General features: G+C 48.1%; 1 protein-coding gene across 9 annotated transcripts in view; it reads left to right on the top strand.

Moving 5' to 3' along the window:
* SAMD11 (sterile alpha motif domain containing 11) overlaps positions 1–16,221 on the top strand; it is a 201,076-nt gene that overhangs the window by 151,006 nt on the left and 33,849 nt on the right. For all 9 annotated transcript variants that reach the window (XM_026100617.2, XM_064525517.1, XM_064525518.1 and 6 more), the window contains one exon: positions 11,294–11,386. In XM_026100617.2, the coding sequence (XP_025956402.2) occupies positions 11,294–11,386 (93 nt within the window). The remainder of the gene's footprint in view (positions 1–11,293; positions 11,387–16,221) is intronic.

The following is a 16,221-nucleotide window of genomic DNA, read 5'->3' as shown; positions in this document are numbered from 1 at the left end:
TAGGGTTTGCTCTAGGACTACAGCAGGGGGGAATACATGGGGAGCCTACCTGGAAAAACGAGCTTTGGTGATTCTCAGATCTTCCAGGCCAGTTTACCTGGAGACTTTGATGCTTTCTCCTCTCTTGACCCTGAAGACTTGATTTTCCCTTGTGTCTTTTCCATGTAGTGATGTTGTGCAGTGGAGAATTCTGGAGGATGCTTGTCTTGGTGCTAATTAAATTGCAGTCACAATGGGGATATAATAAGCCAAATGGAGGAAGAAAGGAAAGGTGCATATATGAGGTTCTCTGCTTTCTGGGGAACACACAGAGGCAGCCCGCATTGGTGCGATTCTGTTAGAGGCTTAACAACACCTGCAAAGGTGAGCAAGTACTTCAGATGCCTCAGGGAGAGTGTGCGTGTGGTAGGGGAGGGCAGGCGGTGAGCCTAATGGGAGTATTAAAGTTGTTTCCAAATGGATCAGATAAAGGCAGGGCAGCAGGCAGGGTGCAGCACTGGCCCTGCAGAGGAGCTTGCCTTGAGAGCAGATGATGGCACAAGGCGCTTTTAATCTTAGTTGAGAGAGAGAGACACAGGCACGCGCAAGGATGAGCCGAGCCAGGGCTGCTTGACAAAGGCACGGCAGCAAAGCTGGCAGTTTGCGCATCAAACATGGATTTAGAGCCCCTGTAAGCAGCTAGTGGTGTGTCTGTAAACAAGTCCAATCCCCTCTATCCCGTTTGGTTAATGCAGTCTGCCAGGGCATGCAGAGAGTCGAGGAGGGCGGAAGAGGCCTTGTGGGGACCATGGCTGACGGAGAAAGTACAGGTGCCTTCTCCCGTGTGTGTGTATGCGCTGTGCACTCTGCCTTAGGATTTGAAAATGTATTTTGCAGTAGGTCCTGGTCCCAAGCACCTAAATCATTTCTCTCCTGCAAAAAAGCCACACTAATTTCTCCTTTCTCTCTTCTCAAATACCTTCTGTGATCAGATTATCCTGTAAAAACTGGTCTCAGAGTTTTTCTTGACAAGGCATGCGGTTGTCGCTGTCATGCATGGATCTGTAGCTGATCAAACTAGTTGTCTTGCTCTCTTTGGGCCCTGAACTCAGTGTGCCTGCCATGGAGGGCTTCCTCATGACTTTGTTTGGCTTTACACTGAAACCTAGAGCCTTCATCTGCTAAGGAGGAGTTAATATAGGGAGGAAAAAAGAACTGGGATCAGGGCTGTTACAGCTAATGATTAGAGACAGAATCACAGTGAATGCCTGTTTTCTGAGTGTGTGATAATGAGCTAGAACGCAGGCATGTTTTCACTTAACAAAGCAAAACAACAATAAAAAAAAAGCAGCAGCCTTTACTGAATTGCTGCCTTAAATTGAGCAGAAAATCAGCACCAAATGGGCATCTGGGAGTTGTAAGCCCAGCCACCTTTGTGTACATGCTTTACAGTGAAGGACAGTTGCTTACCTAGGCAGCATGAGGGTCTGGGCTCTGTCACTGCCATTCGTCCCGTTGGCTTGGATCTGGGGGGTTGTCCTTTCATTCTTCTCTATTTAGGTTCATTTTTATTTCTTCTGAGGCTCACTGGGATGGGAGGCAACCAGCATCCTTTTGTGGTACAGACTGAGGTCTCGGGAGGTGAAGGAAAAATGGGAAAGCCCAGCGTGGAAGCACTTGGCATTTCCTTTTGCTGTGTCCTGCAACTGCACGTGTGGCATAGGTTAGTGTGTTGAATTTTACTGGTCTGAGTGTTAAGGTTTTATTCCTGGCTTTATCAGTGCAGGAGAAGGAGGGGCCAAGCCAGTTTAGTGCCCTGCTCTTGGTCAGAATTTGAAGCCCGCTTGCAGCGGGAGGGGTCTGGCAAGGTGGCTCTGCCAGCCCCTTTGGGAAAAGTCAGTTATGTGTTTCAAGCTTTATCTGCCTCGCTTTTAGGAAGGGAGTGCTGCAGCATGACAGGGTTCACCAGTGCGGCTTTAAGTAGCTTGGCCTTCTCTGCACCTGGAATGAACAGGGCAGACTGGCCACAGTCAGGACAGACAGGTCACTTCTCTGGGAGTTGGGTCAGCCACCAAACTCGCAGCTGGTACATGTTGTGGCTTTGAAACCGAAGTAAACACCAACTCTTTCATCCTTTTCTTGCAGCTTGAGAAAGAGCAAGATTTTCCTGCTTCCAAAAATAACCCCTTCCCCTCCCCCTTTCCCAGGTGTCTTACAGGCAGCTAGTAAAGAGCTGAAAACAAATCATTGGTGCGGTGACATCTCACTGATGTTATATATAGAAATCCAGTACGGATTGTAATGTGGCACCTGACTTGTCCACTCTTGCTTGCAGCTGGGTGGGAGTGCGGGGAGAGGAGGGGGGGAGTTGCTGCTCCTGACCCTGCCACAAGTCAAGTCCATTGTTCAGAGCCAAGGTTTTGACACTGCTCCTGCTCCAGTGCGCGTGTATATCTCTGTGTTATCAGGCTTGGATGCTGTGCGTTTACTCCTCTGAAGCCTGCCCTTTGCTCTTGCGGCACAGCAGGAGCAACGCTCTCCCCACCCACCCCAAACACGTCTGGAAATCTTGCATAGGGGTTAGATGCCCGGGTAGCAGGCATTGAGCTGCTGCTCTGCTCCCTGCTTCTTTCAAGCAATCAGTTTCATGAGGTTCCTAGTGTAAGTGAGGGAGAAGTCCTGCTAGAGAGAAAAGGGTGGGCAGTGGGAAAGAGGTGTGGGAGAAGAGACATGTAAATGCTGAACCCAGGGACCAGTTTTTAAACTGTTGCCCCAGCCTTTCTGATTGACATAGCTAGAGAAGTGCAGCCAGAATGTGGACTTTACCACAATGATCACTGTGCAGTTGGAGTCCCAAGGCGGGGAAGCCTGCCAGCGCAGTGCGTGACCATGACTGCCTCTTCCTGAAGCCCTGTCAGGTCAGTCTCTGCCTTAGAGCCCTGCTCCAGCACCTGTAGCCTCTGGGAAAACCGGCCTGCCCTGGGCTGACCTCGAGTGAGTGGGAGAGGAGATGATAGCCATTGCTGTCCTTTGTGAGAGGTCAAGTGTTTTTCTCCTGCTGTCTCTTTCCATGTACAGGTAAGCCCAGGTTTCCCCACAGGGGCACAGAAAAGATCTTCAACCCCTCTCCCAGTGCTAAGCATGTGTGATGATTTTCTATGGTTATTAGGCTCTTCAGTGGAAAGAAGAGCAGAAGGGGATGGGTGGGGAGGCTCAAGGGTTAAACTGCAAGTGCATGGCTGTGGAGACCTGGCTCATAAATTAAACAGGAATCTGTTCTACGGATGCCCCGTCCCCAAACACAAGCTTGTGGTATTAGACCTGGTCAGGGGAGCTGGTTGTGCTGCATGCTTTGCACACTCAGACATGAATGGACTTGGGAGCAGCTGTCCTAGGGTGTAGGGCTCAGGGTTGGGAAGAGTTTGTTAACCCTTTTCTATTGGTAAGAGGAGGCATGTCTGCCTGTTTTAATAAGTTCTCAGCTCTGCGTTATCCTTCTGTTTCCATTTCCTTGTTTGCTTTTCTCCTCTTTCCTGCTCTATCTTTGACCTCTTCCTTCCATTTCTTTCATTCTCAAACTCCCCCCCCTCCTTTCCCTCTTAATCTCCCTCTCACATGTGCACCCTTCTTCCTTTCCATTTCTTTTCCTCTCCTCTTTAGTTCCCTTGTCCTCCTCTCTGTTCTCCCTTCCCTGCCCTCCCTCCATCTCCGAGCTCCTCGGGAAGAAGACAATTTGAAGGCTTTCCGCTCTCCGTTCAGCTGAGAGGCTCCTTCCCTTGAGCCAATCAATGGCAGCCTTTCAGCCCCGGTGGGGCTTGGCAAACATTAGATCAATAAGTTATTAGCACCATTCTGTCAGCTGTAATGTGGAGATTGATCGGGGCCGGGGCTCCTGCATGCTGCCTGGCACTTCCCCAGCCTGATAAAGATGACAGATTAAGGGAATAAGAAAAAGGAATTAAGGAGTCTGGCTGTCAAAGCTGTCATGGGCTGGAGGAGTGCTGTTTTTTTCAGGGGCTGAATGAGTGCATTTGGACATTTAAATGGTGCTATGAGTACAGCTCCACCAGCAACTCTGTCAGAAATCGCTATCTTTAGCATGCGCTTTTCTGAAGAGATGTTGGGAGGCTTGTCTGTGGAGCAGTCAGAGGAGATGAAGTGGCCATCCAGGGCATTGGAAGGAATATCAGGTTGCTGGCACAGGCCACATGCAGAAGACGGCAGCTAGGACCCCACTGGGAAATTTGAGTGGTATTCCTGCCACATTGCTGTGTCTACCTTTTGGCATGGTTGGGAGGTGTGTGGCTCTCCCCAGCACCAAGAGAAGGTGTCTATGTCACAGGAAAGGTGCCAGTTTTCATAGCTTTTTATCACAGGTATGGTAGGGTCATCAAAGAGCACAATGCTAGGAAGAAGAGACATCGATGCTAGACTTATCAATGAGAGCAGCATAGGAAGGGTGAGAGCAATTGGGATGCAGAGGCCCTTGTCTCGTTGGGGTGCTTTACCTGATGGTGGTCTGCCTTGCCAAGATCGTTTTCTTCTCTCTGTCTCCAAGCTCTTTGTGAATACCAGTTCCTGCTCAAACTGATATGGTGAGAATGGGATGATGGTATCATTTCTCAAATAGATAAACTGAGGCCAAACAGCCTCTTCCAGAGAGGGTTGTGGCCCCTTTAGGAGACAGGTGATCCTTATTGGAACTGAGGTTAAGCCTTCTCATATAACAAACCTTCCCCCTCCTCCTGCTCTACCCACTAGAACTCACTCCTTTATAGAGCTAGAAAGAGTCCCCAAAAGGCCTGAACTCCTGGCCCACCCTTCCAGCCTCGTTCTTTAAATCTTTCCTGAGAGAGAGCGGGGATTCACAACTTTGCAGTTGCTAAAAAGCCTCTGTACAGCATATAAAATGAATCCAGATCTCTCTTAAATGCAGTATATCCTTTCCGTGAGTGTTTTTCTTACTGTGAATATTTACCACCTTTTTATGGCTCCGTACATGCTGTAAAAATGAATTTTGTAGGAATCTGAGAGATGAGGGGATGTTTGTGCACCTTCTCTAATAAACAGTCTCATTACACAGATTGGTGGATGGCTCCAGCATAACCTGCACCTCCCTCTGCTGCATTCCTTGGAAACTGAAATACTGGATAGTCCCTTTAGGATTCTAGCTAGGCAAACTGAATGAGCACAGGGAGGTGGGAAGTAGCAGGATACTGTTTGCATGGTAGGAGGAAAGGCAGATGGCCTAGTAGTTATAGCTGAGAAATGAGATGCAGGCTCCTTCTCAAGCCTAGGAAAGGATGGTTGATTTGTTATACGTGTGGAGTCCTTCTACTCAGCTGCTGTCTTGCTCCTGCAGCTTCGATGTTGGCCTCAGTTAACCCCCATGTAGGAAGTAGTTAGTGACATGAGGCCTGCCTCTGGATGTTGCTTTCTATGTAGTTTGTTGAGATCAGTGAGTGACAGCCATTGACTTTTGCCTATTGGAGTCCTTGCCTGCTGTTGAGAGGAGTGAATGGACAACCAAGTCTGCCAAGGTCAAGTTCTCTCAAAGTGACCAGGAAAGAGGAAAACCTTTGGCTACTTGATACATTGCATCCTCCCTGCTTTATAGTAAGAGACCATTAGCTTGTCCCATTTCTTGCTCCCCTTTGTTCCTTTTTTCCTTCCTGTTTGCAAGAGTCACTTGTCAAGGGAAGCTTGAAGAGTAGTGCTTAGGGGAGGGATATTTCAGCTGAACATTTGCAGAGACCTTGGTTTAGGCTATGGGAAGTCCTGAGTCAGGAGTGCACAGTTTGCTTTGCCTTTTCAAACATTCTTACTAGTAAGACTGGTATAACACCTAGTGAAAGAATGCTTCCTGCCTTGTAGAGCTTGCAATCTAAATCTAAATGACAGCCAACAAATGGACACAGATGTGGGGGCATGAAGGAACAAGGCGATAACCCAGAGCAATAGCTAAGGTTTGAAGCCAGCTGCCTACCATGTCTGTAAAGCCATTAAGCTGACGTGCTGGGTAGAGGATGCTATCTTTGCTTTGCTGCTGTTCTGCAGTCTGCTTTGTTGAGCTCCAGCAGTCTCTCTGCTTTCCTTGCTAGAACTAACCCTTCCCCAGGGGCTGGCACACAGCTGTATTGTTCTAGGATCCCAAGTTCCAGAAGCCCACTGCTTCCCTTCCCCCAGCCCCCCAATTTTTTTTCCCATTCTTGTTGCCCTCAGTTAAATTATGGCCCGTTGTTCCCATGACCTTGTGCTTCACTCTCCCTTTGTTCCATTGATTCCTGCTGGCAAAGGATGGAGCCGAAGAGCAGTCAGATTCCACGTTGCTATGCGGCCAGTGCGTGGCCCCTCATACACCAACCTTTGTTGTGAGCAGCCCTGGGCCTTCTGGGACTCAGCAAGCTGGTGCTGCTTCTTAAAATCAGGGCAAAGACACAAGCCCATCACTAGTGAAGTAGGTCTCTAGGGTCCCTGCAAAACTGTCGCGTTCAGTTTGGGAACGGACTGAGCAGCAGGGCTGGAGCACCAGGGTTGTTTGAGCAGAGCAGCTCCTCTGGCAGCAGCCTACTTGTGCCAAAGGAAAGGGGAGAGCTGAGTAAACTGAGATGCTGTCAAGACACTTCAGACTGGTCAGCAGGAACTGTTGTCTCCTGGGTTTGAGTTTGGTGGGAGATTCAGAGCAAGATAAGATGTTTTCCTTCTCTTAAAATAATGTGGAAGAGGGTGAAAAAAGGAATTTTTTCCTTTGTTAGATTTTGGCTATCAGAGCCTGGGTGATTTCCCATGTAACTTGGCTCAATTCTGTGTTTACTCTAGACTTCTGGGTCCAAGAGGCTTTCATAGCAAAACCCATGATATGGATAGGGAGCGTGAGATAGGTCTTGATCTCTTCCCGTTATTAGTGTCTGTAGCATAACACTATGCTACGCTAAGAAGAGCTTGGTGTCATCCCTCGGCCATAACTGGGACTCACCCTGTAGTCTGCTAGCTTAACAACATTGTGAGGGAAAAAATTCTGTGACTTTCTCATGGTCGTCTGCTTCCCTTCTCCAGGTGAAACCCTGTGGTCAGTTGCTGGGGCATGGGCTGAATTTTCACCCTGCAGTTGATGCAATGGGTGTCTTTGGTGCATCTTCTCTGCTGCAGATTCCCTGGCAAAGAGTGGAGGTAAAGTCCCTTCCTCTTTGGGAAAACCTAGAGATATGTTTTCTAATTGGCCCAGCTGACTTAGGCTTCCAAGTCGTCTCTTCAGTAGTAAGACTTTGGATCCTTAGATGTATTTGTGAACCTGACCGTTAAGTCAGCCAGCTCTGCAGAGTGCTGGGAGACCCAGGATTAGAGGCAGTACAGGAGGTGACACTTCCAGGTGACATTTCTACCTGTGGCCTATAGTCATTTTGTCCAAAGAGGGCTCTGATCAGACAAAACCCACACTGCCCTGCCTTTTAGCCAGACTAGCTGTATGGTGTCCTGTCTACTTTCATTCTCCTTTATGGTTGCAAAGCCTGTGAGTGATACTTCTCTATGGGGGCAGAAGTGCTGTCCTCCTATAGCTGACCTACTTTTCTGGCCTGTTTCTAGTTGTTCTTCACTGTAGAAGTGCAGCAGGTGAGAGCTAGACTTTCTCTTCCTAGGGCAGAGGGGAATAAAACTCATTTTGATTTCTGGGCAGGCTTGATCTTCAGGGAAAATATTCGACTTCATTTCCAAAAAGTTTTCTGGGTTGCTCTCTGCACTGCATCGTCACGGCAGCGGGACCCTTGGATGTAACGCGGTATCTGTGGCCCATGGGAGCCCCGTGGAGGGTGTGTGTGTGCTCAGGGCTGTGTTGCACTGGTGGCAGAAAGTGATCAGTATGCTCAGGGCTTCCTCTAGCATTGGCTGTCCTTACTTGCATTGTTGCCATGGCTTAGCCTCATAACATTACTGTTTGACTGATAATGTCTTTCATTTTCAGCTTTAATATTAAAAAAACTACCCTGATTTGACTTCCTTTCAATTGAAATGCCTTGTAGAAGGCAGGAGAGAGGAGGCAAAAGCAGAGATTAAAAGAAAAACAACCTCCCCCTACCTATCCTCTCCCTTCCCATGCTTTTGTCTGAAGGTGGGGTGTTGCCTTTTATAGGTGCATGGGCAGAGCTAACACCTATCATTTGGCTTCCTGGTCTGTGATTAGCAATATACCCTCAAAGCACAACCTGCCTCTGCAAGGTTGGTAAGACATCCAGAAGCTACTCTGCCAACTCATCTGCAAAGTGTATTTGGTTTTGCTGCTGCTGCTGCTGTGAAGTCTGGGGAAGAGGGACTGTGGATGCTCCCTTCCCTACCCCTTCAGTCCTTGTCCTGGTTCTTTGTGTGTGAGTTCAAAGAATGGGTGGATGAATGGTCTTTGTGAATAGAGGGATGAATTTGGAATATAAAGTCCTATAAAAAGGTCTGTGTTCGCCAGGTGTAAGTGGTATGCCAAAACTGTGCGTGTGGTTTAAGTTGTCGTGAGGAAAGGGTTGGTCCTGTGGTACAAATACATTGCCAACTAGGTGGTACCCCAGAGTCTGTGAGTTTAGTAAGTAACTGATGAAACTGTGCACATGTGTCTTCCCTGCTTTACAGCTGGGAAAGCAAAGAGGAAGGGCTAACTTACAAGACTGGGCTGGAATTCAAAAGACTGGTGTTCAGTCTTGTGCTCTCCTATTGACTCTGTAAATTTTGGGCAGGTTGTTAGATCTTTGTGCTTCAATTCTGGCTGCTGATGGTAATTATTCCTTTTTCCTTGCTTAGTATCTATTGTGTCAATTTAGTCCCCAAACTTCTAGGGGTAGGGGCAGTCTCTGACACATCCCAGGACTTTACCTTAACGAAGATGAGAGGAAAATTTTCATTTCATGATCTGACTGCTGTAAAAACTGCTGGGGGCGGGGCACGACACAAATGCTAACCCAGTGTGTGTGATTTGGTGCTTTGGTACAATGTGAATGAGAGATGCTGGAAGGAAGATGCTGCAGATCCCCCAAGAGGTTAATGAGCTAATGTAGAGGTCTCTGAAGGGCCAAGTTCAAATCTTGACCGAAAAACAGCTCAGACCTTTCCCTGTGGTATGACCGGCAGACTGGCACACCTCACTGTTCATGCAGCTGCAGCTCAGTTGCGTGTGTGCCAAGAGGCTGGCGTTTTGGAGACTGGCGGGACTTGGGTCTGATGGAGTTGATATTACTTCAGAGTTACTGCCCAGTCTTGGTACTGTACAGCGGGTTGGGAGCGAGATGGGCCTTGCAGCCTCTCCTGTTGACATGTCTTGGAATAGCAGGCCTTGGTGCTAGTCCAAGTGAATGCCTGGTGGATGGGTTTGTGGAGGTGGTGGTGGAAAAAGAGGAGAGAAAGAGCAATAGGAGGGTAATGAGGTGCCTTGGTGGAGCTGTGAAATTAAACAATCTTTACTACTCGTGTTACAACTGCTTTAACACATAACTGGTACTTCTGTCACCAGTTCCTCCATGGAGTCCCTTCTGCCTGAAATACATAAGAACAAGCCTTGATGGGTTTTGCTGTCTCTTGCCCAAGCTGGGAGGGGTAAGCAGAGCAATGGGACTTTGTTGTTTCAAAACCGCAAATCCCGGATGAGAACACTTCTGAGGAGAATATATGATCTTGGCCTTCAGCACTGAGGGTTTGCAGCATAAGACTAACATTTCCAGGAAAATCAACATGAAGAATGAAGAGTTCCACAGGGAGGTGGCTTGTGACTCTTTGTGCTGTGTGGCCAGGTACTTCCTAGCTCTGATCCTGGCTTGCCAAGCTGATACTTCCTGTGGCTTTGGAGAAGTCACTTAATGGATAAACTGAGGCAAGAGGGTTGATAAAATTCAAGTTGAATTGAAAGGCTGACTCAACACCTGGAATGTGAAATTTGAAAACTTAAGTGCTGTCACTGACTGGCTCCACCCTTTCCCATCTGATTTCCAATTGCCACTGTTTTGTTGTATTTACTTTGGTTTTTGCATATGGACAGTTGCAAACCTCTGCAGTTGTCTGTGAGTGCTAGCTTTGTTAACAACCTGGGTGACAAGGTCATGGCAAGATAAGATCGGAGGCAGCTTGTGCTCTTTAAAACCTTGAAATGCCACTTGTAACTTTGCAGAGTTCCAGAATTGCTCTTTGCATAAAGGCATTGCCTGGCAGGCTCTGCCTCCGCACCTTAGCTGTCTGTTCTCGGCACTGATCAGACTGTGTCAGCTACAGATCCGTATCCTGGATGTCTTGATGAATACAATGCCAAGGCAGGAACCTGGGCTTGCTTAGCTGAATTTGAAGTAATGCGGAGTGACTCTGAGTATGAACGACAGTTGCTTGGCTTAAAATGTCACCTGGAACAGAAACAATTTTGTTGCTCTGATAAATAGCACCAAGGGGTTTTGTAACCTTTCTTGACTAACACACATTGGGCAAATTGCAGAAGCTTTGCATGCATATTGACACATAGGTGCAACATATATTCGCTCAAATATGGTACTTGCTTGTGAGTTTTTTCTTTTTTAAGATGCTGCATCTTTAACAAGCCCTTGATAGATGAGAATTTGATGCTTGCAGTGACAAACAGTCTCTTCCTTCCTGCCCATATGCAACATCATGCTTTCAGTTTCCCCAGCATTATTATGGGAGGATATTGATTTTAAATCTGTTTGGGGATGCTGTAATTGTATATTAGATATTTTGTGTTGGTTTGTAGGGCTCCACTAATGCAAAAGGCTTGAGCATTTCCGTACAATTTAGAGAGGGAAGATTGCTAAGGACCTTGAGGTTTTCAAGAGGAGCGAGAGAGGGAGCGAGAGAGAAAGAGAGAGAGAGAGAGAGTGTGGTAGGAAGATTCAGAGATCTGTGTTGTGCATTTTTTGTGTGTGTGTGTGTTGTTTTTTTTCCTCCCCTTTCTCTCCCCCAGTTGCTTTGCATCAGGGCATGAAAGGAGTGGAAACACCAGGGGGACAAAAGGCAACAGAACAAATGATGAAACTCAGTAAGGAAATCAACTGGATTCAGAATTTATAGCTTTAAAACATTGCATTGATCAGTGTGTGAATAGTCATTATGTGCTTTTGGACTGCATGATTAGGAAAGCAGATCAAGGCTCTCAAGATGATGATTTTTCTTACTTTAATTTTTTTTCCTCTGCTTGTGGTGTGTGTGTGTATGTGTGTGTGTGTGTGTGTGTGAGAGAGAGAGAGAGAGAGAAGCAAAAATACCTAAGTCTCTCTGGTTGATTCTGCAAAGAGGAAAGTACAGCCTTATCTGATACTCAGGTTTCTCATCTCTCTTCTAGATGAAATTTTAGGCAAGAGAAGAGTATGTTCTCCCAACAGCAGCAGTGAGTGTCCTTTAGAAAGCAAGAAAGCCCGAAGCGAGTCCCCGAAGGGTAAGTGCTGCTTCTGCCTCCCTCATCCCCTTCCCCTTTTCCTCTTTCCTTAAGAGTGGAACTTAATTGAAATTAGGGAGGGAATTGAGGGAGGGCTGCAAGAGGCTGTGGTATGGGAGCTGTAAGTATCCGGCTCTGAGGGTGCATGAGGAAGGCTACCAGTGCACTGTGCTTTCTTTATCTAATCGGAGAGAAGCTTGCAGTGCAGGGAGGGAATTGTCTCTTAATTAGAATAATTATATTATGATTTTAAAAAGCAAGCTGCAGCTTTTGAGGTAGATCTTAAGGGTGTTTCTACTTTTCAGGCAGAATGTCTTGATTAGATGTTTAATATAAAAAAAATATACACAGGCTTATCGTGTTGGCATCTGTTCCTTTAAAAGGAAAAAAGGGAAGCTTAGCAGCAAGAGCAGGGCTGCCTAGTTGTTCCGTATGCATTTATGGCACTGTTCCTATAGAGATGGAATCTGCAGAAGGTTTCTTTTTTAGAGATTTTTTTAATCTCCTGATTTGTTTTATGGTTCCTTCCTATAAACATGATTTTAAAACTTTCTTTACGACCGGTGAAGTGGAGTGGGTAATGGAGCCTGCAGTTAATGAGTTTGTCTCCGAGGTTGCGCAAATGAGGTTTTGCAGGCCGTTCACTTAGAGGCTTTGTTGTTAAGTTCAAACTAATTAGCTGTCAATAGTGCCTGCCTCGATCACTGTTGCCTAACCTGCACTCTTTTGTCCTCTTAAAAAAAAAAGGGGGGGGGGAGGGGGGGCAAGCTGGCTGCCTGAAGCTAGATCCTGTTTCATGGGTTTGGAGTCCAGCAGCTGAGGCTCTTCAAGGTATATACTCAACCAATCCAGGGAATCCCAAAGGGCAGTTGTATGCAGCAGTTTGTCCTGAAGTTTTTTTTAAAATAAGTACCCATATCACGATATATAGGATTTATTGTGGGGTCTTGCATTACATCTTAACTTTACGTTATGTTCCTTTATATAGTTGATTCCTGACTCCTTGCCCCCAAATCATGATCTGAAAAGCAACGTGCTCTGAAAGGATGTTGAATACTAGTGTCATTTTGTATAATGTTGCTAACACTACCTAAGAACATACTAAATCTTTTTTCATGTAATCCTCTTGTGCCTGTTAACTAATTATTCCAATTAAGAGCACGTTGTTTTTTTTACTGGGCTTTTTTGAAAGGTGTGAAGGGGTACCCCATATACTACTACTCTTTACCTGTTTACCTTGCATTATTCATCTGACCTTTTCCTGTTATTGTCAAAGTTTCTAGCAGATGTACAGGTATGTTCCAGTGGGATGCTTCTCTGGATTCTGAAATGTGTTTCTTATATAAGAGCATAGGAGTCAATGCATCTGCTGTCTGCTTTCCTATTTCTGCTGGTCTATGTTCTTGGTAATCCCAAGACAATGTGTACAGAACAGTTGAAGTTGGCAGGGACCTTTAAAGATCATCTGGTCCATAGAAGTCCATACTTAAAAAATGAATCCAGGTAATAGCAACCTATGTGGCCTAGCTGAGAATGGGTGAAACTTTAATCAAGCTGTCTGAAACCAAACTATTGTTTTTGGATTCACCCTAGTAAAGGGCCCAAACTTGCACAAATCAATGTTTTTGCCATTGGAGCAGCAGGGTCAATCAATCCCAGTCTGTTCCTTTCCCCTGTCCTTCCCACCATTTTTGTTTACTTGAGTGGGTTGAAGGCAGTGTGAGGAAGATAAGAAACAACCCTTGGCTTTGCACAGTGCACCCAGGGTTTTAATCCTGCTCTTTAACTCTGAATGACTCAGTCAGGGATTCCCCTGACTCATTTAGAGAGGTGTTCCCAGGAAGCCCTGAATAAAAGCAAACTTTCAATTTCTGCTCCCACTTTTTTTCTCAGAAAGCCTTCCCTGTGTAAGATGGCATGGAATTCCTAAGCTGGACCTTTTTATAATGCCTATGTTACCTGTTTTTTATTATATTAAATCATAGGGCTGCTCTCTGCAACACCATGGCAGGTGTTTGAAGCTTGGGTTGTGCTGGTGCCAGCACACCATCACAAGAGGGAGGGGGAATAGGGACAGAATCTTGTATGCTTTTGAGGCCCACCCCCTGCCACGAGAAGAGGGAGAAGGCAGGGCTGGTGTTTCTATGTCTTAAGCCCCAAACAGTTGAGAGCATCTTGCAGCTGAGAACTCCTAGGAGACTTCCCATCCTGCTGGCAGCCAGGTAGCATTCCGCTGGTACCAGTACTGCGGAGGGAATGGTTGGAAAACGATCCCTGTGTTCCCAGCTCTGTACTGCGAGGTGGTGGTTGGAAACAGAAGGATCTCTGTTGCTTGACAAGCGCTTTCCAAACGTTCCAGGGACCCTAGTGATTAGCTGCCCGGAATTTGGGAACCACTGCTGTAGAGCAGTGCTGTAAATGCATGAACCTGTGCTGGAGCCCTGAGCTTGGCTGGAACCCAGATGTTGTCAGTGCAGTATGGGATTTTGAAGTGGACTGGCTGGAGTTTCATGGCCTCTGCAGCCCCATGCCATGCTCTGGTAGGAGGCAGGTCTTGCCTTGGGTCTGCCCGTGGTGCACTCCTCCTTTCCCCCCTGCCCTTGTGCCGTGCCTCGCTGGGTGCCACTCCTCTGCTTTGTGTGCTTCTCTGCAGAGGCGTACAGCCCAAGGCAGGGAATCTCCCTCTTTCCCTCACATGCTGGCCCTGGATACAGCTCTTGCTCAGGGCACAGCTGCATTGTCTCCAAAACAGCCTTTTGAAGAGGAGAAGTGACCCCGTGCCCGCGGCACATCTCGCACTGCCGTGGCTGCGCCTGACAAGGCAAGGAGAACAGAGGCAGCCAAGTAAATCACTCCCTCTCTCTGACTGAGTGAAAAAACACCTGTAGGGCTGGAAACCCTTCCAGCAGGGAAGCAGTAACCTTCCCTTCCCCCCTCCCCAGTGCTCGCAGTGTGCACACCAGAGATCAAAAGAGAGCCCTATCTCGGTGGAAACAGGGCCATGCCAGCGCTGCTGTCAAACAGAGCAGAACGTTCTCGCGTCTAATATGGAAATGCAAGCGTATCAGCGGCTCCGAGCGAGGGCTGTGCTGGCAGGTCACGGAGGAAGCTCTCTCCCTGGGAGACAATTCCCCGAGTAAAAACCCTCACTCCCGTGGCAACAGCATGTCTGGAGATCTGTTTCTCTGATACCTCGAGACATGGAATAAAACCGAAGACTGCAAAAAGAAAATCAGTAAGAATATTTTTGTTCCTATTTGAACAGCTGAAAAATCTGGTAGAAGCCTCATCACTTGGGAAGATTTTAAACTAGGCTGGACTAAATGCTGGAAAATCCAGGGTAGGGAACAATGTTGCACTGGCCCCTGGGGTGGGCTGATGACCTCATACACTGCTCTTTCTACCATTCTTTTTTCTTTGCTATTGTAGATCATTTAAAACAAAACAGTCTTATTGCATCTTCGGGTAATGAAGTAGACCAGAACTGGAGCTGGACTTCAGCTGAGCAGTTCAGATCCAGCCTCTGCCAATTTTTGTTGGGAGCAGGGGGTGTCTGGATCCACATCTTGTTTGATTTGGCAACTGTCCAATTAGAAAACAATATTTGGTCCCATTCTTGCTAAAACTGAAGTTGGCGGCAACCTCACTGGCCCCCAAGACCACACTGGTGAATATGGTGGGAGCAGGTACAGGCCCTCTGTGCCCTGGGAGATAACAGCTCAGGCAGCGAAGACCCTAAAGGTACTGACCGAGACCCGGCTTTGAATCTGGGGGTACATGGTTTTTGCAGCAGTGTGCTTAACCTTTTCCAAGGGGAGGGGTGGCCTTCACAGTCCCACACTGCAGTTCAGTAAAGGGAGCCTTGCTCTGTCGCGGGTTTGCTCCGTGTGCCTCTGTGGTGAAGGAGACGAGACAGCCCGGGTGCTCCTGCGCTGTCTGGGATTGCCTGGGGAGATAGAGCCTTAGAAAAGCTCGGCAAAAGCTTGTGCGGCAGTGACGTGTCGTTTGGGCTGAGCAGACAGCCCGCATCCTTTGAGCGCCCCGCTCCCCTGTGGCCGCCTCCTTCGGGGCGCTGCGCTGCGGTGGCGCGGCGAAGAGGCGCGGGAGAGCTGTGCTCCCGTTGCTCGGGGCGAAGAGGCGCGGGAGAGCTGTGCTCCCGTTGCTCGGGGCGAAGAGGCGCGGGAGAGCTGTGCTCCCGTTGCTCGGGGCGAAGAGGCGCGGGAGAGCTGTGCTCCCGTTGCTCGGGGCGAAGAGGCGCGGGAGAGCTGTGCTCCCCTTGCTCGGGGCGAAGAGGCGCGGGAGAGCTGTGCTCCCCTTGCTCGGGGCGAAGAGGCGCGGGAGAGCTGTGCTCCCGTTGCTCGGGGCGAAGAGGCGCGGGAGAGCTGTGCTCCCCTTGCTCGAGGCAGCGGGGAGGCATGCCGAGGCTGGCGGAGGCCCCGCAGACGCGGCCTCGGCTGTGCCTTGCGAGCGGCCGCGCCAGAGTCCATTTCACACCTGGTGGCTGGAAGAGATTTGACGAGATCAGTCTCCCGCATTACCCCCGGTAATGACAAAAGCAGACAGAAAAGCTTCAGCAGAGCTGGAATTATCGCTGGCTGAGTCATGTGAAATCTTCAAGTTTTAAGTGTGGAAATCCAGCCTTTCTCTGCAGACTCCTCCTTCCTCTTAGCCTGCCCTTGCCACCCCCAGTCTCTCCCCCCGCCTCTTTGGACCTGAAATCTGCTCTGAGGCTGATCGGATAGAGTTTATGGTAATTTGGTGTTATTAACTCCCCTCCCCCCTGCTTTTTTTCTCTCTAATGACACAGCTGTGGAAAAAAACTCATTGATTTTCCT

This window comes from Dromaius novaehollandiae, chromosome 24 (genome assembly GCF_036370855.1).
Source record: "Dromaius novaehollandiae isolate bDroNov1 chromosome 24, bDroNov1.hap1, whole genome shotgun sequence".
Lineage (NCBI taxonomy): Eukaryota > Metazoa > Chordata > Aves > Casuariiformes > Dromaiidae > Dromaius > Dromaius novaehollandiae.
Note: the sequence above shows the minus strand (reverse complement) of the source record. Positions and strands in the feature narration are given on the sequence as shown.